At 34.2% G+C, this 24,226-nt stretch overlaps 2 protein-coding genes across 2 annotated transcripts; both read left to right on the top strand.

The window, feature by feature from the left end:
• The first annotated feature begins 3,931 nt into the window (after window positions 1-3,931).
• On the top strand, window positions 3,932-4,868 carry LOC104095005 (zinc finger protein ZAT11-like). Its single transcript, XM_009601031.4, has one exon. It carries the CDS (start codon window positions 4,151-4,153, stop codon window positions 4,655-4,657), a length of 507 nt encoding a protein of 168 aa, XP_009599326.1. The 5' UTR covers window positions 3,932-4,150; the 3' UTR covers window positions 4,658-4,868.
• Window positions 4,869-11,205: 6,337 nt separating this feature from the next.
• On the top strand, window positions 11,206-11,799 carry LOC138892006 (uncharacterized). The gene has a single exon (XM_070175697.1). It carries the CDS (start codon window positions 11,206-11,208, stop codon window positions 11,797-11,799), a length of 594 nt encoding a protein of 197 aa, XP_070031798.1.
• The last annotated feature ends 12,427 nt before the right edge of the window (window positions 11,800-24,226 follow it).

Below are 24,226 nucleotides of genomic sequence, written 5' to 3'. Positions count from 1 at the left end.
GTCTCGTAATTGAATGAGTTGTCAGATTTCGTAACTTTCGCCGGATTCCGAGATGTGGGCCCCACGGACAAAATTTTAATTAATTTTGAAATTTTATTGAAAATGTAGTAATTTTTTATAGAACTGATTCCTATAAATTTTAGTGATTGTATCGAATTATTGTTGGTTAGATTCGAGCCAATTGAAGTTGGATAATCGAGGAAAAGGCCTACTAGTGGATTAAATTGGAGTAAGACGAGGTAAGTCTCTTGTCTAATCTTGTAAGGGGAAAATTTATCCCATAGGTGATTAAATTAAATACTTGTTGCTAATTGCGGGGGCTACATACGCACGAGGTGACGATAGTCCGTGCGTAGCTACTATTAATGCTAAATTTCGAGTATTTTAGGACTCAAAGTATGAATTACTTGTGTAAATTATATTCTTTATTAATTAAATTATTTGATGTATATATTGTGAATTGTTATGAAAGGTAGTAAAAGATAAAATTTTCATATGCTTAATTTTTATTTATATTAATTAATTGTTGAAATAAATTGTTATCCTCTCGAATAAATTTTACAATAAATACTCGTATTCCGGAGGTACATAAGAAAATGTCCTCCTTTCTTGTGGGTCGGGCCGAATGCCTCGGCAGGATAGATGCATCTATGGATCGTGTCGTACGTCCCTAGGCAGTATACACAATATTCTGGATCGGGTCGTACGACCTCAGCAAAAATCGCGCTTAATAATAATAATTACATGATACTTTGATAGTTTATTGCAGCTTGCGAAGCTAATTGATAAATTAAAAATCTTTGGAATTTAAAGAATTATTATTCCTGCTTGTTAAGGAATTATTGTTATTCGTATAAATGAGACTAATTGATAAATTGGAAATTTATTGGAATTGAAATAACTTAATTAATATATTGAGAATTGTTGCATTTGAAGGAATTTAATTATTTATGCTGGTTAAATAAATTATTGTAAATTCTGTGAATCATGCTAATTTAAAATTTCTAGTTTTATTTCAATTTTTATTATTGACCCATAGTGAGTGTCAAAGTCGACCATCTCGTCTCTACCCCTTCGAGATTAGGCTTGATACTTACTGGATACACGTTATTTACGTACTCATACTACACTTGCTGCACTTTTTGTGTAGGATCTGAGACAGGTACTAGTGGAGGACCTATCATCACATATCCACGTCATCCTGAGGCATAGTGGTGAGCTGCCTTTTTGAGCCGTCCTGCAACTACCAGTGTCTCTTCTTGTATTTTTAATTCTGTCTATTTTCATTTCAGACAGTATTTGGAGTTTTGTATAATCTACTAGATGCTCATACACTTGTGACACCATGTATTTGCACACACATTGGTAGAATTTGGTGTTTTATTATTTTTCTTGAATTTAAATTTTATTGATATATGTTTAATTTATTAGTTAGCTTGCCTAGCTATAGTGTTGGGCGTCATCACGGCCTATAAGTGAAATTGGGTCGTGACAAAAAGCACAAATCGCCCTTTATAAAACTACTTAGAGCTACAAAAATAATTAATAAAGGAAGATTATTAATTTGCTTGAAAATGTATATAGCAACATCACTATACACGCAAGGGAGTAAGTAGTACAGTATAACAGTTGACTAACCGTCCAGTAGTTGTGTTCGATATAATACTAATCCTTCTAGTAATATCAAAATAAGTAGAATAATATTTATGAATTTTTCCATTTAGAAAAATAAACACCAAAAATATTATAGTAATCCATATATCTCTGCACGACAAGTACGAACAAGTACATGAACAAGTACGGACAACTACCACAATTTTTAATTTTACAATTAAATTTTAATGCTGATTAATTCAAGGTAAAAGCAACCAAAAAATAAAAAATGCACGAAAGGGCTCCATAGGAGCATCATCACCAGAATTATTGGTAACTTATTGTATTTGTTTTATTGTTTACAATATTGTCAAGAAGTATGATACACAAAATCTAAGTCAAATATATTCATTACAAATTTACAATTTACATACACATAATATGTATAATGGCTCCCAGATATCCCGCATGTCTTTGATGTGCTTATTAATTAGTACTGTAATAAACCCTTTCCGACCCCCAACAAATATTAAATTCTCAACAAATATTAAATTTAAATTTATAATTTTAATAATATAATAAATTTATTGCAAGGTTAAATTTATTAAAATTTAAATTTTAAATCCGTATACGAATTTAATGGCAAGTGATAAAAACTTGTCTGAGTTTTGACAATTATTGATTCCAAGAAGAATGAAGGTGCCACGAATTTACGCAAAATATTTAGTAATCGCCAGTCACGACTCGAGACTCACGACCTTCCACCTTTTTTTTTTTTTTTTAGTGAGAATGGACTCACGAATAGTAGAAAAAGAAGAACTAGAAAACGGAAGGACATCTAGAAATATTTAAGTTCTTTACTGAAGCGAAATTAAGATTTGAAGTATACGGATTTGAAACTCTATTTTTATTATATATTGGGTTATAATTTTAGGGGCGTATTTAGGAGGTTCCATGGGGTACGTGAACCCATGTTTCCCGCCCTAAATCATGTATAATAATGTTATATTTTTTCAAACGATATTTAAATATATGTGTGTGCACTCATGCTCAAAGTGTTATATGATGTGATGATTATTAAGTGTACCTCTCTAGGTGAGTTTGTGAGTTCAAATCTTATGTCAATCTTGTTGTTTTTTCTTCTTTTTTTTTTTCTAAAAGTAGACGCCCATGGGAGATGGGCGTGTCTGGTATTATTTTTTGCGTATTAATTAAGTACTTTTTCTTTTTATTTTTTTTTGTTTGGTTAATTCTTTCAAAATTTTCACACATTGAAATTCCTATTCTTCTTTTGTCGCTGTAAAATCTTATATGATTAAAAAAAATATGTATATTAAAACTAGTAGCAGTGTATGATGTACCATATAGTCAATGAGTTCAACTGATCTCAATATTTTTAACATGGAAAACATATATAGATGTAAGAAAATTACTATTTTAAAAAAATAAAAATTTGAACTTATAATTCCAAAAGTGCAATGGGTACACAATCGTAAGAACTAAAGGTTGAACCCGTAAAATTTATATTATGAATCCATCTCTTCTTAATAGTGCACACATCCTGCCAAAATCCTGGATCCGATTCTGTATAATTTAATACTCACATACCGTCAAGCTTGCCTATTCGATGATGGCTCACAAATTCACACTTCAAAATGCCAAAAGACAATTAGCAAATTTCTATGATTTTGCAGCTACTTCCATCTACATATACGTCCATTTTTAGAACAACACCCCCCCCCCCCCCCCCCAAAAAAAAAAAACAAGAAAGATAATTCGTTTTAATATTAACATGATTATTTACCATATCATGCGCCTCAAATCTTTTTTTGTTTATTATCAATCAATTTTTGTAGCTAAATGGAGACATCACATGTAGATGTTGCAATAACTCTTTTCATTCAAAGACTACTACATTCAACTTGGACGACAATTTTTTAGAGAGATATAGACTATGACTAATATTGTGATCGCCCGTAATAAATCGAACTAGTTATCGGAAGAATAAAGTAAGCAACTTTCTATAACAAATTAAATTATATTAATTAGGGTAAATTTTTACATTGTCAGTATATATATATATATCCTTTTTAAAATATAGTAGTTCTTTTGGTATCAATTACTTAAGCTTGTTATATAAACATATTTCATGTATGACGATTTTACCATAGCAATTATCCCCACAGTAAATTCGTCTAAACAGAATGTATCGAACTTACTTATCCCCCAAGAAATGTGCCAATTTATTCATTACAAATAAGCCAACTAAGCCCATAGTCAAACTACTAGACTAATAAACCCCTTATAAATAACCTACTCCAATGGCTATGGAGTTCCTCAATTAATTCATTCTTTCTTTTCCAACCAAAACCAGTTAACCAACTCTCCTTTTCTCCCCCAAGAATATTCAACCAAAAACAACCTCCATTCTTTCTCTTCTTTCTGTTTGATACTTGGTTGGTAGGGCCAGGACCTTTCTCGCTGAGGGCATCCGATTTTAAAGTCCATTCTTATTCGTAAACCGAAAATATACCATTTCCCAGCATTTCAAGAAATCATGGTCGTTCTACCAATAAAGAGAGAAAGAGAAGGAGAATTTCGAACCAATATAACAACAATGGCAAATTACTTGATGCTTTTTTCTAGCCAAGAAAATCATTTTGACACAATCAACAATTCTCCTAGTCGAGTTTTCGAGTGCAAAACTTGCAATAGACAATTTTCTTCATTCCAAGCTCTTGGAGGTCATAGAGCAAGTCATAAGAAGCCAAGATTAATGGGAGAATTGAATTTTCATCAGTTGCCAACATCTCCACCTAAACCAAAAACACATGAGTGTTCAATATGTGGGGTTGAGTTTCCTATAGGTCAAGCTTTAGGTGGGCATATGAGAAGACATAGAGGTATGACAAATGAAAATAGTATTCAAGTTCCTAATCATGTTGTAAAGAAATCAAATAATAGTCGAAGAGTTTTATGTTTGGATTTGAACTTGACGCCATTGGAGAATGATTTAGAGTTCAAGTTGGGAAAGTCAGCTCCTGTAGTTGATTGCTTCTTGTGATTATTGAACAAATAAAGCCTATCTAGATGCTATTTTGTTTTTTCCTTTCTATTTTATTTCTTTCCTTTTTCTTCTTATGGATCCTGTACTAGCTAGATAGTGTTTTATTTATTTGTTTGTTTAAACAATCCAAATTCGAAGAGGTTCCTCGTTCTGGTCAGTGACCATTGTGTTTACCCCAGCGGTCCAACAAAGAGGCGAAGTAGTGATACCTTTCTTTCTATTTTTGCCAGATGGATAGGGCTGGACAGAGGTATATATATATATATATATATATATATATATATATATATATATATATATATATATATATATATATATATATATATATTTATATATATTAAATCTTGAAAACCCTCGGGTTACTTAACATCAAAGACACGCCTTGTGGATACTTTCTAGTTTCTACTGAATGATAGCAAGGGCATTTATTTATTGGTTTACATTTTCAACTTGGACCACTCTTAAAACAGTTCTTTGATATAATTTTTTTTTCCCCTTTCCATTAAGTAGAACATCAGTTGCGGTAAACGGATTGCTTGCTATGATTTTACAAAAATCAACTGAAAAAAAAGACGTATATATTTAGAGGTCGTAGCTATATTAAGTAGCTTTTTTTTACCATAGGTTGTTAAATGCTGAATAGATAGCCAAAAAGAGAAAAAACACTTGAAGGATTCTTAGCTCGTACCTCCTCTCTACTACTCCTTATTTTATTTTTTTTAAGAATTAATAAACCCCCCTTCAAAATGAATATAGCGGAAATCAAAGGAACTAATTATTAATGGCGTGGACGGCCAAGTGCTAGTTTAGTTTTAGTTTTAAGTTCTAATTTTAATAGATTAAAAAACTAAATGTTTGCTTTACTAATATTTAAACTATCATAAAAAAATTATATAGTTCACATCAAGCATGTTCTTAACCGGAAACAGCCTCTGTAGCTACCTTCCTAAGGTACGAGTAAGGTCTGCGTACACACTATCTTTCTCAAACCCCACTTGTGGAATTCAACTGACCTTGTTGTTATAGTTGTTTTACATCAAACACGTTCTTAATATATACTAAGACTTTAGTTTATACTTTATACTAGCTGTTTCCTCAATTAATTTATTGTACTACTATTTCTTATAGAAAATTAAAACAGCACAGGCCTATCTTCAGTTTATACAAGAGAAATTTAATCATCTTTTCTCTTTAAGTTTTCTCAAATTCTTTATTAATCCCTTTGGTCCACTTTAATTGATTTTTGGACCTTTTTTGTGGTCCACAATATTTGGTTTTTTTAGATATCAAGCAGGAATTAACTTTTTTTATTCCAAAGTTGCCCTTAGAGTAAAGAGCCTAGGAGTATTTGTTGTATTTCTAATGAATAAATTACGGTTAATATGGTCAATTTCGTTGTTAATTAATGTTAATAGGTGAATTCCTTAATATGTGTAAAACAGTCAAAAAGTCTATAATAATATATTAAAAACACGAAGGCCCTTAGCGAAATGTCGTTCTCCTTTTTTAACCTTTCAAAAAATAATCTTGCACTAGGCAAAATCGTCATTTAACGATTTACCTAATATTTAAGATTTTAAAATAAATAAAATTTTAACTACTAAGTCTTTCCTTACAAGTATATTAATTCCTTATTTGAATTGGGTAAAATAACTAATCTTAATTCCAAAAATATTAACGCTCTCACGTTAGGTAGATATGAGTATGTTTATCTAAACATTATAAAACCTAAAAGCATAAACAAAGCCAAAATAATTATTGATTGGACACAACCAGGATTTTTGCTTTGGAATTATTAGTTATTGTGGTTTCTAAGAATGATTTTGATAATACCTAAATAGTTATTTTTTATATGTTAGTTTTGAAAAATAAATAATCTGAAAGTATAAAATAACTATAAAGTTCTGGAAATAAACCTAACTAAAAGTAAAATATTTAAGGTGCCTACAATCTAAAAATTTGTGAAGTAATTTATATGAAGTTAGTTGTCACAGAGTTGAAGTTGGTCGACTTCTTCACTTTTGTAGCTTTAAAAACTAAACTGTTTCTTCAACAAATAATTCCATGTTAAAAAATTATATTAACATTTAAAAATTTATGTAATATTTAAAATTTTGAATCCAACTAATTAAATTTCACTCTAATTTATAGAATATGATTTAAGAATCAATGTCTGCACTAAAAACTTTTCGATAGACGAGTCTAATCTATCTATCTAAATTTGACACGACATATCTTAAAAATATAAAATATTAACATAAAATGTTTATCAACTTTACCCGTCGTAATCATTATAAGTGTCGTTCTTGTTAAATAAAAATCGTAATTATAATAATAATTTATTTTTTGGGGAACTAATATTTAAGATTTTAAGAATTTTTATAAGGTAGAGTTTCTTTCTTTATTGAGTTAATTAAATATCGACACTAATCATTATCACTACTAAAAATTCGCCAAAAATTGACCAAGATCGACCGACCAACTTTGGTCGGTAAAAAAAACCGACCAAAAAACCGACCAAAGTTGGTCGGTTTTTCAAAATATTTTTTTTTTTTTTTTACGAAACCGACCAACTTTGGTCGGTTTTCTTTGGCGCAAAAATGCGGGAAACTATTTTTGAGTCCCGCAAAATTTATATTTCAAGAAACCGACCAACTTTGGTCGGTTTTTTAATTAAAATTAATAAAAATTAATATTAAAAAAACTGACCAAAATTGGTCGGTTAATTCGGCGGGTCATTTAAAAAAACCGACCAACTTTGGTCGGTAATTTTATTTTTTAATAAAACCGACCAACTTTGGTCGGTTATTTTCGTGCGAAAATACAATTAAAGAGTATAAATCAAATAAAAGACAATCTTAAAACAAAATGTACCAATGGTCTAGTGGTAGAATAGTATCCTGCTACAGTACAGACCCCGATTCGATTCCCAGATGATGAATTTTTTTATTACATAATTAAAATACCGACCAACTTTGGTCGGAAAAAACCGACCAACTTTGGTCGGTTTTTTTGCAATATTTTTTTTTGAATTTAATTGACCGACCAAAGTTGGTCGGTAATTTCCGACCAACTTTGGTCGGTATTCCTTTCCGACCACAAAAATACTGTCCACACGTAAATGGTCGCGTTTTGGTCGATTTTTGGCTATTACCAACCAACGTTTGTCGGTATTTTTGATCGGTTTTTACCGAATTTTTAGTAGTGTATTTTCATGATTTTATACTTTCTTGGTTTAACTTTAGTATATATCTCAAACATAATTTATAATATAATATTTATGTGACTTTTTAAAAACTGTCATACTTATTGAGATGAGGTACATGCGCAAAGTGCATACTCTAAGACTAATCAATTAAAATAGATCGAAGGGAGTAATGTATAACTATACGCTAATTAATGTGAATTAATTAAGCTGACAAGGAATGACATCGGCAATATGAAAGTCCTACCTTTTATTTAATGATATTTACAAAAAGTCAATGATCATTAACTGAGGAGCGATGTCAAGACAGTGTGCTCACTGCATAAAAACTGAAATGTGTCATTAATTTGTTGCTAAATAGCTCGTAACTAATAAAATCTTTTGATAACTTATCAATAATATATACTAAATAGGATTAACGATAAAAAAATTTGTTTAGCTAAAAATTTGTCGGTAGCTAGTTCCTGTATTTTAGTAGTGGCTTTTCACAATTAAGGGTGTGGAAGTAACAAGTCTGCCAAAGAACAGCCAGTTTTTAGGTCTTGGAGAAATTAATTGTTCAGTCTGTTCTTATAAAATTTCAGTACAATAGTTTCGCCTTATTTTCTATCCAAAGACATGCTGTTTTTAATTAAGAGCCTGTTTGGATTAGCAATTGTAAGTAGCTGATAAGCTTGAAGTGTTGAAAAATATTTTTAAGTGTTGAAACTGATTTTTTAAATAAGCATTTATGTGTTTGGATAGACGGGCTGAAACTGATAATAAGCAGTTGATGTGTTTGGTAGAAAAGTGCTGATAAGTTGTTCTTTTATTAAAATGACTAAAATATCCTTAAAAACTTTACAAAATGTTATAAATTAAAAAGTTTCTTTGTAAAGAAAAAGATGAACAATGAATATGGAATGAAAAGAAAGTTAGAAAATTTATTTTGGGAAAAATATTTTGTGAATTAGAAAATATTATTAAGGATAACTAGTAAAAGTCTTGGTCAAACTAAAAATGCTTATAAGCTAAAAAGGCATAAGTTGAGGGTGACCAACTTATGACTTATGGCTGATTTTAGCTTATAAGCACTTGGCTTATAAGCATTTTAAGTATTTACCAAACGCATAAATAAACCAAAAGGTGCTTATAAGCTAGTTTGACCGGCTTAGCGAGCTTAGCCAAAGTTTTTGATAATTTCTTTAAAAAGGCCAAATGACTCGACTACTACATAACGAGGTTAGTTTTTACAATAAAAAATTAGCATGTAGCCTTGGCAATGAAATTTCTTTTGGTAAAGTACAACTTACCCCTTTAGAGGATCTATTCGTCGCAAATCCTATTTAAACGCACCAGCGAGCTATTTTAAATAGAAAATTTTAACTAAAGATAAGTTTGTATTATAGTATGTGCAGTAAAAAATCCCAAAAATAAATTTGCACTTCTCTTACTAAAAAAGAATTAGTACCATCTTGCTGCTGACCTTGCATACATAGGAATGGCCAAATAGAGATCAACTCTGAGTTGCTTCTTGGAGAAACAAAATATGATAAAGTTGAAAAATACAATTTTTAAATTTGACTAACTCAAGTTGGGATCAAATTAAAATCAATGTAATTTTCAAAGCTATGACAACTAAGAAACCTATGGTATGACTTGTCCTTTTGCTAAGTACGCATATGGTGACGACTTATGATGCTATCACTATTATTAGTCAAGCACTTAATTATTTTATGAAAAAATCACACAATTTCTCGAGAGTCCTTTGGTAATGATTACCGCTTAATTATAGTTAATTAATATATATTATTACATACAGTTTAATTAGTGTAAATAATATGTGCGGATAAATTTTCATTTCTTGCGTAACATATTCGCGATTAAAAAAATTGTGACAAGTTACTTGTAGAATATAAGATGTACATGTATATCCTATATTCTAGATCCTCGTTGAAGGTTAGGCTATTTGAGGAGAAATAGTAAGAGAAAATGTTCCTTAATCTAGAAGGAGAAAATTAGTCCCTAACAATAAAACCTAACAAAGCAGAGAAAAAAAGACAATAATAATCTTTGAAATTTTGAAATATTACCATCTAAGTGATCACCTTAATTTAATATCCACCTTTTCTGCTTCACACATATAGACACTCAAAAAATCTTTATGTGCACACTTTACTGACGGGTTTATCAAGTCAACAATTAACTTACAAAAATAAAGTACTAAAATTGCACGACCACATTATATCCAAAAGTTATTAGCAAGATGTTACACTGTTATTTACCTAATTATATGTTAAATATTAATAATTCATAATTTGAGCGATAAAATTGAATAAGTTGCTAAAAGTATATATATATCCATTAGATTTTCTTTTTTCGAATAGATAACTAAAATATATCGATCGTTTGTGACAATTACATACCTTAAAATCGATTTTCGGAGGACAAGTACTCATAATTGGTCCTCATTAATGCAAAACATAAAATTAAATTTGTAACATAATCGAATCGGATATACTTAACAGAGTAGCATCGATAATATGAAGACATGCAAGTTTTCTCTATAATTATCAATAATGGAAAGAGACTTTAAAAAATATGTCAACTGCCATATTCAACGAAATTTGTTGTAATTTTCTGTAATAAATATATAAAACTATGCACACTAGAAAGTTGATTAAGAAAGGAAGAGTTTCTTGCAAAAAGGTATATTGATATAGCAAAATCACCAACACGGATTGTGGTAGAGGTAAGTACTCGTTCATATTAACTACAAGTCTCGGGTTCGAGCCTTGATATGAAGTCCTCTTTTTTAGAAAATACTTTAACCCTCAATGTGGGACTTTCCTGTGCGGATCAGAATTTCGTCGAGCCCTAATAACTAATAAGGAACCGAACACTGAGTGAAATATATATATATATATATATATATATATATATATATATATATATATATTGTTGATTAGTGTTGAGATTAGTAGTGATAGTGGTGGTTAGCTTTGTTAGTTATCCATTTGTTAGTTATAACTAACTTAGACTATGCTAGAGTTAGAGTAACTAGAATTAGCTTTAGTACTAACCACAGTTAGATTAGTCTTCACACATTATATACACACATGTACAGATACATTTTACACCGGGAATGAAATATTACAATTTCTCTCTCCTCTTCTAGAATATTCCCTAAGATTCATTTATGCCACCTCCTTCTTCAGCTAACAGAGTAATTCAGCTCAATCACCGTGGCAGAGCTCCATGGATAGCTGAATTCAACATTGTATCAGAGCCACACGACTATTAGTGTGGTCCTATTGTCTTCCACTTTTCATTATCTCGAAGCTTGGAAGGAAGATCATCAATGGCGACAGTCGATAACACCAGACCTAAAAAACTAAGTCACAATCATCCGCTCTTCTTGAATTCAAATAATAATTCAGGAGCTATATTGATTTCGTTACAATTGAGAGGACACAAAAATTACTCTGTGTGGATCCAAGCAATGAAGATTGCAATCCTAGGTCGAAACAAGCTAGGTTTCATTAACAGCAAATGCAAAAGGGAGAATTATGGTACGAACCTTGTTGACCTCTGGGAACGTTGTAATGCGATTGTATTGTCTTGGTTGATGAACTGTGTTTCACCAGAATTACTGAGTGGAATGGTGTATTCCTCAAATGCTGGTGCGGTATGGGATGATTTGAAGGAATGTTTTGATAATGTGGATTGTTCTAGGATTTTTCAGATCCACAAAGAAATTGCTATTACTAGTCAGGGCACTAACTCAATTTCAACTTACTTCTCAAAATTGAGAGTGCTTTGGGCCGAATTTGATAGTTTGACACCAATTCCTGGTTGTAACTGTGTCAAATCTCGTAAATTTGTTCAGTTTATGGAGCACCAAAAGCTTCTACATTTTCTGATGGGGCTAAATGAGTCATACGAGCAGGCTTGAAGTTAGCTCTTGATGATGGTCCTAGTGCCATCAGTGAATAAGGCATATTCTATGCTAATGGAACGTGAAATCCAAAAGACTATGGAAAGTGCTTCTGCTAGTCTAGATGCTGGTGAAATGGCTGCCTTGTTGACAAATAGGGTTAGAAATCAATAAAAGCCAAAGAAGAACTACAATCTCTACTGTAATTACTTCAAATTGAAAGGTCATACTAGGGATACATGCTACAAGCTAGTGGGATATCCAAATGATCACAAGTTCAAGAAGAGATACAATCCTCAAGGAACAGCTAATTTAGCGACTGAACAACCTGCACCAGCAACATGCACTTCCATTGCCACTACACCAACCTTCACACCAGAACAATATAAACAAATCCTGTAATTGCTCAACAGTAAGCCTACAGAAGTTGCAGCTAATGCAGTAGAGCTGGAAACATGTATTATTACATCCTTAATGACTTGTTTGAATCAAGGTATTTGGATTGTATATAGTGGAACAACCAATCATATGACTCCAAGGTTGGATTTACTCCACAATGCAAGTTCATTAAGTAGAGGTTGTTCAGTTCACTTACCAAATGGAGAATTAGCTGAGATTGCCCACAGTGGTTCAACTAATATATTCAAGGATCACAAAGTTAGTGATGTACTTCATGTTCCTCATTTTAAGTACAACCTATTGTCAGTTTCAAAACTCACTAAAGAGCTACAATGCTTGGTAGCAATCTTTCCTGGCCTATGTGTGTTTCAGGATCTCTATACTGGCAAGGTGTTGGGGATTGGTAGTGAATCAAATGGGATCTACATTCTTAAAGAATGCATTCAGAAAAGACAGTTGACTACACCAATTGTACATACTATAGCTATGCAGACTTCATCACAAAAAACAAAATCAGAGTTCAATAAAGCTCGAAATTTGGCATTAGAGGATTGGACACCTACCTATGGAGGCATTAAAGAGAATTGACAAGGTCAAGCAACAATTTGGAAATGATAGATTAGATATTGATTGTTACGAGTGTCCAGTTTATCCATTAGCTAGGCAAACTAAACTGCCATTTCCAGTTAGTAAGAGTAGAGCACATGCTCGTTTTCATCTTTTACATGCAAATGTATGGGGACCCTACAGAGTACCTACTCATGATAATAAAAGATTCTTCCTTACATTAGTAGATAATTTTTCTAGATCTACTTGGTTGTTTTTAATGAATGCTAAGGATGAAACCTATTTATTAATGAAGAGTCTTACTTGTATGATCCACACACAGTTTAATTATCATGTTAAGATAATAAGAACTGACAATGGATCATAATTGTTTAAATCAGATATGAGACAGTTCTTAGAATTACAGAGATCATTCATCAAACTACATATGTATATAATCCACAACAGAATGGCATTGTAGAAATGAGACATAGATATATACTGGAGGTGGCTAAGGATTTAAGATTTCAAGCTGCAATTCCACTAAGATTTTGGGGAGATTGTGTTCTCACAGTTGTGCAGATTATAAACAAACTACCTTCCACAATTCTAAAAGGGAAGTCTCCTAGAGCATTTGAGGGTATTTGGATGCTTATGTTATGCTGTGAATGTGAGGAGACGGGATAAAGTTTCAGCTAGGGCATTACATGTTGTTTTTATGGGATGCTCACCTACTAAGAAAGGATACAAATTATATGATTTGCACTCCAAGCAGTTCCTGGTCAGTAGAGATATGATCTTTAAGGAGCAGATTTTTCCTTTTAAGCACATGAAGGTGTCTTATATTCCTATTTTTCCAGTCCGTGAACCAGCTGAAGCAGCTGATGTGCCACCCACCCATGATGTATCTCAGCATTCTCAGGTTGAAGACTCTATATATGATGAATTCCCATATATTGGTGTCATGCAGAATTCAAATGAAATATTTGAAGAAGCCGACACTTCACTTGATGTTCTCCCTTCATCAATTGGTGAAGCTACTGAGAATCCCTCACATCCCAAGGTGCCACTGACACATTGCCTATCGCAATCAGAAAACAACCCAGAACTATAGGACCACCAAGGTGGATGCAGGACTTTGTCTCAACTTCCTATGCATATCTAATGTTAAACTATCTAAGCTATGATAATTTGTCCCCTTCCTATGCAAAGTGTCTCTTAGCACATTCTTCAGTTGTTGAGCCACAACACTATTCTAAAGCTGCAAGAGATACTAGATGAGTGACAGCCATGCAGCAAGAAGTGGAAGCCTTAGAAGGAAATAACACATGGGACATTGTTGACTTGCCTGCAGGCAAGACTCCTATAGGTTGTAAATGGGTGTACAAGGTAAAATAAAAAGCTAATGAGGAGGTGGAAAGGTTAAAGGCTAGACTTGTAGCCAAAGTCTTTAGTCAAAAGGAAGATCTGAACTACAAGAAAACCTTCTCTTTGGTGGCCAAGATGGTTATTGTTAGATCAGTTATTGTTGTAGCAGCCTCTATGCATTGGCACATCTATCAAATGGATGTTCATAATGCTTTCTTACAAGGAGATCTCTTTGAAGAGGTATATATACAACTTCTACAAGGGTATACTACCAAAAGGGAGTCCAAGACTAAAGTCTGTAGACTAAAGAAGTCACTTTATGGCCTGAAACAGGCTTCCAGATAATGAAACCTAAAGTTGACAGAGGCTCTTCAAGACATGGGCTTTGTTCAAAGCCATTTCGACTACTCTTTATTTACACAACAAAGAGGCTCAGTCTTTCATTGTGTTGGTCTATATAGATGACCGTTTGGTCATTCACAATGATGCAACTTTGATTCAGACTGCTAGAGCCAACCTACAGAAGAAGTTCAAGATGAAGAATTTAGGGGAGCTCGGGTTCTTTCTGGGCTAAGTTTGCTCGGAGTAAAGCTGGTATCTTGATGAACCAAAGAAAATATGTCCTTGATTTGATTGTTGACTCTGGTCTAGGGGAAGCTAAACTAGTATCTACCCCATTAGAATGCAATCAAATGCTAACAGCAACAGAATTTGATGAAGTTATGGTGTGCACAAATGCAGATGACGGCATTATGGATGATCCTGAACCTTACCAAAGGTTGGTAGTAAGGCTGCTAAATTTGAACATGACTAGGCCTGATTTAGCTTATGTTGTCCAAGTTCTAAGTCAATTCATGCATAAGCCAAAGAGATCTCATATGGATGCATCCTTAAGGATGATCAAATATGTAAAGAATGCACTAGGATCGGGACTATTGATGTCTTAATAGGGGTCTAACAACTTGGTTGCATATTATGACTCTGACTGAGCAGCATGTCCATAGTCTAGAAAATCTATCACAGGTTACCTTGTTAAGTTTGGTAACTCCTTAGTTTCTTGGATATCTAAGAAGCAGAACACAGTATTCAAGAGTTCAGTAGAGGCAGAGTTTAGGAGTATGGCCTCCACTGTTGCAGAATTTTCATGGCTGGTTGGGCTATTCAAAGAGCTGGGAGTTATAGTTCAGCTACCTATCCATGCACTGTGACAGCAAAGCAGTTATTCAAATAGCTGACAATCTTATCTTTCACGAACGCACAAAACACATTGACATTGATTGCCACTTTGTGGGGGGAAAGCTGCAGTAAGGCCTCATTTACCAAGGGTCTTGGAAAGGCACATCATTATTTTTTGCTTAACAAGCTGGGGGTTGAAAACTTGTTCTTACCCTCTAGCTTGAGGGAGAGTGTTGAGATTAGTAGTGATAGTGGTGGTTAGCTTTGTTAGTTATCCATTTGTTAGTTATAACTAACTTAGACTATGCTAGAGTTAGAGTAACTAGAGTTAGCTTTAGTACTAACCACAGTTAGATTAGTCTTCACACATTATATACACACATGTACAGATACATTTTACACCGGGAATGAAATATTATAATTTCTCTCTCCTCTTCTAGAATATTCCCTAAGATTCATTTCTGCGACCTCCTTCTTCTTCAGCTAACAGAGTAATTCAACTCAATCACCATGGCAGAGCTCCATGGATAGCTGAATTCAACTGATTAGCCGACTAGTAGTTGTGCAATTGATTTTTTATTGTTTAACCCACAGTATTAATACGAATATACCTAGCCAAAACTCTTTATATATATATATATATATATATATATATATATATATATATCGTTGATTAGCCGACTAGTAGTTGTGCAATTGATTTTTTATTGTTTAACCCACAGTATTAATACGAATATACCTAGCCAAAACCTTAAATATTCCAACGCTACTCCTTATAGTATTATCAAAATAAGTAGAATAATACGACTGTTCCATTAAGAAAGTAAACTCTAGAAAATATTATAGTAATCCATCTCTGTACAAACAAGTACGAACAGGTACAGATGTAGACATGCATATTTCATATTTAAGAAAATATGTTTTTTTGTATTGATCTCTTTCACAAGACTTATCCTCTATACACAAAAATGTCGACATAAGATAACGCTATTTGATAAATATTGCTCCTATCACAACCTAACATGAGATTATAATTATAATAATATCAACAATTTGAACTTCAGGCTGGATGTCATCCCTTTAAAACAACCTATCTAATATTTTTAAATCATTTTTTTAGAGTATAAGTTCTATTTACGCATTGATAGTGTAAACAGATTATGCAGGTAAAAATTTTATGATAAAGTTTAGACTATGGTAACTAACCTGCAAGTGTAATTACACGTAACATCATCGAACATAACTAAATATGGATATAGTATTTTCTCCTTAACCTCAGATATCTTTCGTCTGACGGACAAAATCTGTGAGCAACATTAAATAACTGCAGTCAAATATTTTCATTATACAGATATAGAAGACATATATAAATGACAGATTGTCCTTTCGACCTCAACAAATGATTCAGTAACAATTGATAAGACTTGCCATGTTATATATAATATCTTTTACAATAAAAGAAAGTCTGGTAGAAAGTAACGGCCAAAAGAATCTTCTAGAAGCTATGAAGGTATCAGGAATCTACGCAAATACTAAGAGTCTAGAATCAAAGTGTGGTCTTTTTTTGGACTCAAACGACAAAAATAGGTGGAAAAAAAATTGAGTACCATTTTATATATAATACGGTTATTCACCACGCTATACCTTAACGTCACGTTTATCGATTAAGGTATAGCGCGGTGAATACATCCGCTATATTTGAACTTCCCTGCCCTACCAATAATTCATCTGAACTTTACTGACCCACCAATAATTGAGGGTATAGTGCATGCATAATGCGCGCTACATATATAGCGCGCATTATGCATGCGCTATACCCTCAATTATTGCACCCGCGGACTAGTTTTTTTCTTATTTAAGGAGTTTTAGAATTTGGAAAAAATCCATTCAGGATCCTTTAGGTCTTCCGAAATATTTATTCATTAACTTATTTTGCATTGTCATAATATCCGAAAAGCACTCAGTACGCTATAGTTGTTCTACACAGTGTCATGTTAAGTTGCCACTTACAATGCAGTACGATAGATTGGTATCGTTGTTATGTAAAAAAAAATGATTGTGAGGATATGTTCGGTTAATAATAAAGTAATCGAAAGATATCCCTATTCTGTTACTCCGCAAGGGGTTGCTTGTTATGTTGAGTTTAACATCGAAGACGATGAAACTCTGACAGATTTTTTGAGGACTCCGGATGAATACCGGGAACTTCTTGTGATAAAAATGTTGGAAATATATGTCAAGGCTGAAGACGTTCCCAATATTGAGGTTCCGCAAAATAGGGATATCCCTCAATCATCGGGTGATTTTTTGGAGCAGTTTTATCCGAACAGGTTCCAGGTGAAAGAGTTTGGCCAGATCTAAACTTATCTCCACGGGCGAATGAGGAGCGAGGACATAATTTCTCCCCAAGTTTACATAATCCACAAGCCGAGTGGTAAACTTCAATTTTTCTTTGTATTACGATGTTTATTTTTATGTATTGCATTTGTATTAACACTCATATATTCCACAGGGGTACCAGTCAGATAAGAATTTTACAAGTTATGAATCAACAGACAGTTGGAATATGCTTAGTTTTGGTGTGTTGGATCATGGTGGTCCATCCGAGAGTCATCAGCAACATGATAATGTGCATCGTGGGATATCAACAAATTATGATTTGTAAGTTAAGTGATAAATTTTATGTGTAATGTGTGGATGAAGTTGAGAAACTCATTATTTTATTGGTTGTCCAGTGAAAAGGAGCAACTTAAAGGTCATGTCCTTACTCAATTTTTCGAAGACGACATATTTAATCGGGATCTGGCAGATGCACAGAGTTAGGAAGATGACAGTGATTATGACAATAATGCTGATGAGTATGGAGATGACACACCCTTCCCTAACGAGGGTGATGATGATGAGGACGAGAATGATGAATCTGATTTGACAAAGGAGCATGCTCCACCTCCCATTAGACCGAAAGTGTACGAATCTTATGTGCTGTTTCATTCAAGGAGATTCCCTACCATGATCAGTTGCCAAGTATGCCGGATGTGGATGCCCTCACAATAGATCTTGATAAAATTTGGACAGTAATGTAGGATGAATCTAGAGCAACAGTGTTGTCAAAGAATATGCTTTTTGCTACCACCACGACCACGTGGGCCACCCCTTCCTCTCTGGCCATGCCTGCCACATCTACCACGTTCACACTCCACTGGTGGCCCATGATGGTACTCCTCATGTGACACATAATCAGCCTCGTATCCTAAGCGCCCATCCTCTCGGGCATGTCTTAATGTGTCAACAGCAAGATCAGTAACCCGACGTCCAAACACGTGCAAAGTTGCCGCTCCCTCGCCTGTATGTTATTGCATCTCCAGTCCCAACTGGTAGAACTAGTGTAAGCCAATAGCCTGCATAACATATAAAATATTAATTACAGAATGATAATGTAACATTATGAGTACGTAAGTATAAGAAATAACATACCAGTGTTTCATGCCTCTCGGCATATGGAATGTACCGACCACCAGCACGATGAACGGGATTCCTGACGAGAAGTTGGGTAACGCTGCAATACCAACCCATGTACTCATGCTCGCCTTCCATACGGTCAGATGAAGGGTATAGCAGAATTAGGCCATACCTATGGTCCCAAACCTCAATATGGGCCTCTAGCCAATCCAAGTATGTCTGGACAACCTTACAAAGGTCATTATGCTGGTAATGTGTGTTGTGCCAAGTGGGTGTAATAGGTACAAGTTGCGGGCGACCAAACTGGCGAAGGACTCGCTTGGTGGAATGATGCTCGATTATATTGAGACATATTAGTGGGACGGAAGAGCTCCACATAGTTCGCCCACAGGAGCAATAATCTAGCAAACCAGCTATTAGGAGTCACTTTATGGACTCCATACTAGCTATTTATTAAATACAAGAATCATGAGTAAACACAACACATATCAAGCCAGGCCAAGTAAACTTAAGTATATATGTACTTGCGCGCCTTTAAGTAAATCCAACAAATCCCTGTATTAAGGGAGATGATGGCGAGCCTCGACCTCGCAGGCGTAGGCTCGCCTATCAATCCACCTCCAAGCTAAAGAGAGAAAAGGTGGAGGTGGTGCATCCGTAGCTATCAGTGGTAGAGGTGGCTAGAACTGCAGGAACCGCTCCCTAGCCCTTACCTAATATAGATTGTGGACGTAAAATTTATGGTATTTTTTCCTATGTATGTTATAATCATGAAAAGAATTGACTATGTTTTCACCTGCGGCAGCGGTAAAAATCTGTCAATATCTATCTGGGTGCCCATGCACGCCCGGCACATCTTCCTATACAGGTAACCTAGAACAACTGCACCCCAGCGGTAACCAGATAAATCATCTAGCTGCTCCAGATGATGTAGAAATTGCAAGCTGACTAGGTTTCCCAAAGTATTCGGGAACAGTATACCACCAAACATCAGCAGCAGCAACAGTCTCATGTGACGGTCGATATCCTCTGGCAGTGAATCATCTGTAATCTCCACATCCATCGCCACCAGATGCTACCGAACGGGCGTTAGCTATAATCGACTGGACCCACTCAATGCAGTCGATTCCGCTGGCTGGAAACTGGTGAGCCGCCGCAACATATGAAGGTAATCCACTCCCGTATAGTCTCTAAGAGCATGTAGTAAACTACAGGTATACCATCAACAGGCAGCCCGAACAGAACCTCCACGTCCTCTAGCGTGATGGTAGCCTCGCTGATGGGTAGATGAAACGTGTACGTCTCCGATCGCCAGCGCTCTATCATAGCCATGACCAATGCCCAGTCGAACTGTAACCGACCGATCTCTATGATCTTGTAGATACCTCGTACCCTGAAGGCATCTAACTATACGGGGATGCAGTGGGTGGTCCCTAATGAACTCCCACATATCGTCTATACGTCTAGGGAAGAATGTCTGGGACAGACACTGCCCATCCTAGATGTGTCAAGACCTATGGTATCCATGTAGCAATAGTAGCTCTCGAGATGCAGGCCTGGGATGCTCAAGGGGAACCCCCATGACGATGTCTGTAAATTGAACAATGTTAATTAAGGTATTTTTTTGTTTAATTGTTTAACATCTTTAAATATATTGCAATATAATTTATATTAATATTTAATCGGTATTTTTTCTATATTATTATTTAGGTTGATACATTTTCTATATTATTATTTTATATGTTAGTTTATTATTTTATATGTTTGTTTATTACTCAGCTATTTTTGGGTATAATAGAATTAAATAATTAATTTTCATAATTATACATGATATAATTAATAGGTATTCATATAAAAAATACTTTGTTTGACAAATTTTCTATATTGTTGTTTTTATATTATTTTCTTACATTTGTTGACTAAAATTCGAGAGGGTTTGTGTTTGAACTATCATTTTTTTTCAAATATTTTTGGGGTTAACAGAGAATTAAATAATTAATTTCAATAACTAAAACAAAATAATTAAGTAATTATTCATATAACAAATACTTAACATGATAAATTTTCTATATTAATATTTCATATGTTAGTTGGTTTTGTTTGAACTATCATCTTTTTAAGTTATTTTTGAATTTTAACAGAATTATATATTAAAATTTCATAAGTAATCAAGATATATTCAATAACTAATCATATAAAAAATACTACAAACTTAATAGTAAATAATATTGAATTTACTTTATTCGTAACGATTTATTTGTTAACTGTCATATTTTGGCCAAATTTCCCGGCAACTGATTATTTTATGACCAAAATTCCCGGCAACTGATTATTTTATGATTCTTATCTAATATTTGATAACTATCTACTGATACATTAAATCCATAATTGAGTACTCTATCCGAGTTTGTTATGGAGAGCATGTAATTTCTATTTTACACAACGGAATCTTAAAGAGCACAAAAGTAACACTACTTTAAATGGCCATAAACAAAGTCAACTACCATAAGCTAAAATTTATTATCAGTTTTACTACGCTAAAGGGCACTACATAACAATTAAGGCACAACATAACACTAAAGAGCACTAAACAACAATAAAGTCACATATTGATATACGTACAACAATAAAATTACATATAACAATAATTATTCATAAAATAACAATATATCTTTTTTACTAGTTCTTTATCACATAATTTGTAACGACCCGACTTATCGTTTTGTGAATTGGCATCCCATTCAACTGTTTAAGGCACCGAAGAGCTTCGTAATATGTATTATAATGTACATGTGCGGTCGAGTTTGGTTTTTGGAAGATTCGAAATTAAAATGAAAGAACGATTCTTACTTTTGAAGCATAAATGAAAAGAGTACTCGGAGTTTTAACGTTTGAGCAAACAACTCCGGAATGGAATTTTGATGATTTCAATAGTTTTGTATGGTGATTTCGGGTCTAGGCGTATGTCCAAAATTGGATTTGGAAGTCCGTAAGTCAATTCGACGCTTTTTGGCGAAAGTTGAAAAATAGAAGATTTTTAGAAAGTTTGACCTGGAGTTGACTTTATTGATATCGGTTTCGAAATTCGATTTCGGAAATTGGAACATGTCCATTATGTCATTTATCACTCGTGTGCAAAATTTAAAGTCATTTCGGATTGATTTGATACGTTTCAGCGCAAATTATAGAAGTTGGAAGATTTAAAAAGTCATAATTCGATTCGAGGCGCAATTCATAATTTTGACATTGTTTGACATGTTTTGAAGCCTCGACTAAGTTCGTATTGTATTTTGGGACTTATTAGTATATTTGGTTGGGGTCCCATGGGGCTCGGATGGGTTTTTAACGTGTTTGGTGTTTTGTCATTATTTTGAGCATAAGCATGGAATGATCCAAAGGTTCATTTTTAGTTCTAGAGATCGAAATTCTATTTCGAGACTTCCGGGAGTTTGATAATGAATTATAGGAATGATCTGGAATGTTTGGTCTAATTTCATCAAGTCGCGATTAGGTTTTTAGCGCGAAACATGTGATGACCCAAAATTGTCATCTTTAATTTAAACGTTCATTTATGTGTTCTGTGAAGATGTTGAGAGCTTACCTGCTATGAGTTACGTATCACCTGAATAGTTGATGTTAATAGCGTTCCTTTTTTAGTAATATACTACTTATGATGCCACTGTTAGTATTATTTTCATATTGTGTTACGTTGATCGGATTATGTATGTGTTGTTAGGATTGGTTTCTGGGATTCTCTAGCAGGTGGATAGGCCCAGTTACAAAGGAAACTCTGGAGAAATTTTTGAAAATTTTGGAAGTTAGTAAAAATTCGGGAAATTGAATGGGTGAAAGAAGAGATAATTTATGTTATGTGTTTGGGGGAGTACTCTACTTCTCAATTGAGGACTATTAATATTATGGATATCAATTGGATATGACAAAAAGTATACGAGGCATATTAAAAGTGATTTGGGGTATAAAGAGAGGCCTAAGTCTAAGTCAAGTTGGAAAATTTCATAATAGACTAAAGCTCCAAATGAGTACGCACAAGACCAAACTTTGGATATGCATATCTAAATATATATATAGATACACAAGTCTTGTAAGCTCACCGTCTTGCTTGATCAGGGATTTACTAGACCTAGTGTCTTGCCCTGGGGTGTACCAGTGTTATTTGTAAAGAAAAAAGATGGTTCAATGCGAATGTGTATAGATTATCAGCAGTTGAACAAAGCTACTATCAAGAACAAGTATCCACTGCCAAGAATTGATGACTTATTCGATCAGCTTCAGGGTGGCAAGGTGTTTTCAAAGATCTACTTTAGGTCTGGTTACCATCAGTTGAAGATTAGGGTATCTGACGTCCCTAAGACAACTTTTCGGACTCGGTATATGCATTACGAATTCCTAGTGATGTCATTTGGGCTGACAAATGCCCCAGAAACATTTATGGATTTGATGAATCGGGTGTTCAAGCCCTATTTGGATTCTTTTGTGGTTGTATTCATTTATGATATCTTGATTTACTCCAGCAGTCGAGAGGAGCATCAGCATCATCTTCGGAGTGTGCTTCATACTTTAAAGAATAATTAGTTATATGCCAAATATGAATTTTGGTTAGACTCAGTTGCCTTTTTGGGGCATGTTGTATCGGCAGAAGGCATAAAAATGGATCCCAAGAAGATTGAGGTTGTTCAGAATTGGCCTAGACCTACTTCAGTTACAGAGATCCGGATTTTCCTGGGTTTGGCAGGTTATTATCATCGGTTCGTGGAAGGGTTTTCATCTATAGCAAACCCATTGACCATACTGACCCAGAAAGGTGTTCCATTCAGATGGTCAGACAAGTGTGAGTTGAGCTTTCAGAAGCTCAAGGCTGCTTTGGCTACGGCGCCAGTGTTGGTATTACCCACAAATTCAGGATCTTATACGGTGTATTGTGATGCATCTCGCGTTGGGATTGGTGCAGTATTGATGCAAGATGGCAGGGTGATTGCATATGCATTGTGGCAGTTGAAAGTTCACGAGAAGAATTATCTTATTCATGACTTAGAATTGGCAGCCATTGTTCATGCGCTGAAGATTTGGAGGCATTACCTTTACGGTGTCTCATGTGAGGTATTTACTGATCATCGTAGCCTACAATATCTGTTCAAATAAAAGGATCTCAATTTGAGGCAGATAAGATGGTTGGAGCTATTGAAAGACTATGATATCACCATTTTGTATCACCCCGGAAAGGCCAATGTGGTGGCCGATGCTTTGAGTAGAAAGGTTGTGAGTATGGGAAGCCTTGCATATATTCCAGTTTATGAGAGGCCGTTAGTTGCAGATGTTCAGACTTTGGCCAATCAGTTTGTGAGGTTAGACGTTTCAGAGCCTAGTAAAGTTCTAGATAGCACAGCCACTCGGTCTTCTTTATATGAGCGCATCAGGGAGCGGCAGTATGATGATCCTTATTTGCTTGTCCTTAAGGACATGGTGCGGCACGGTGATG

The sequence above is a fragment of the Nicotiana tomentosiformis genome, chromosome 5 (genome assembly GCF_000390325.3).
Source record: "Nicotiana tomentosiformis chromosome 5, ASM39032v3, whole genome shotgun sequence".
Lineage (NCBI taxonomy): Eukaryota > Viridiplantae > Streptophyta > Magnoliopsida > Solanales > Solanaceae > Nicotiana > Nicotiana tomentosiformis.
Note: the sequence above shows the minus strand (reverse complement) of the source record. Positions and strands in the feature narration are given on the sequence as shown.

Excerpts from the sequence above, each read along its gene's own strand:
- LOC104095005 (XM_009601031.4), top strand. The coding sequence starts at position 4,151 with ATGGTCGTTCTACCAATAAAGAGAGAAAGAGAAGGAGAATTTCGAACC.
- LOC138892006 (XM_070175697.1), top strand. The coding sequence starts at position 11,206 with ATGGCGACAGTCGATAACACCAGACCTAAAAAACTAAGTCACAATCAT.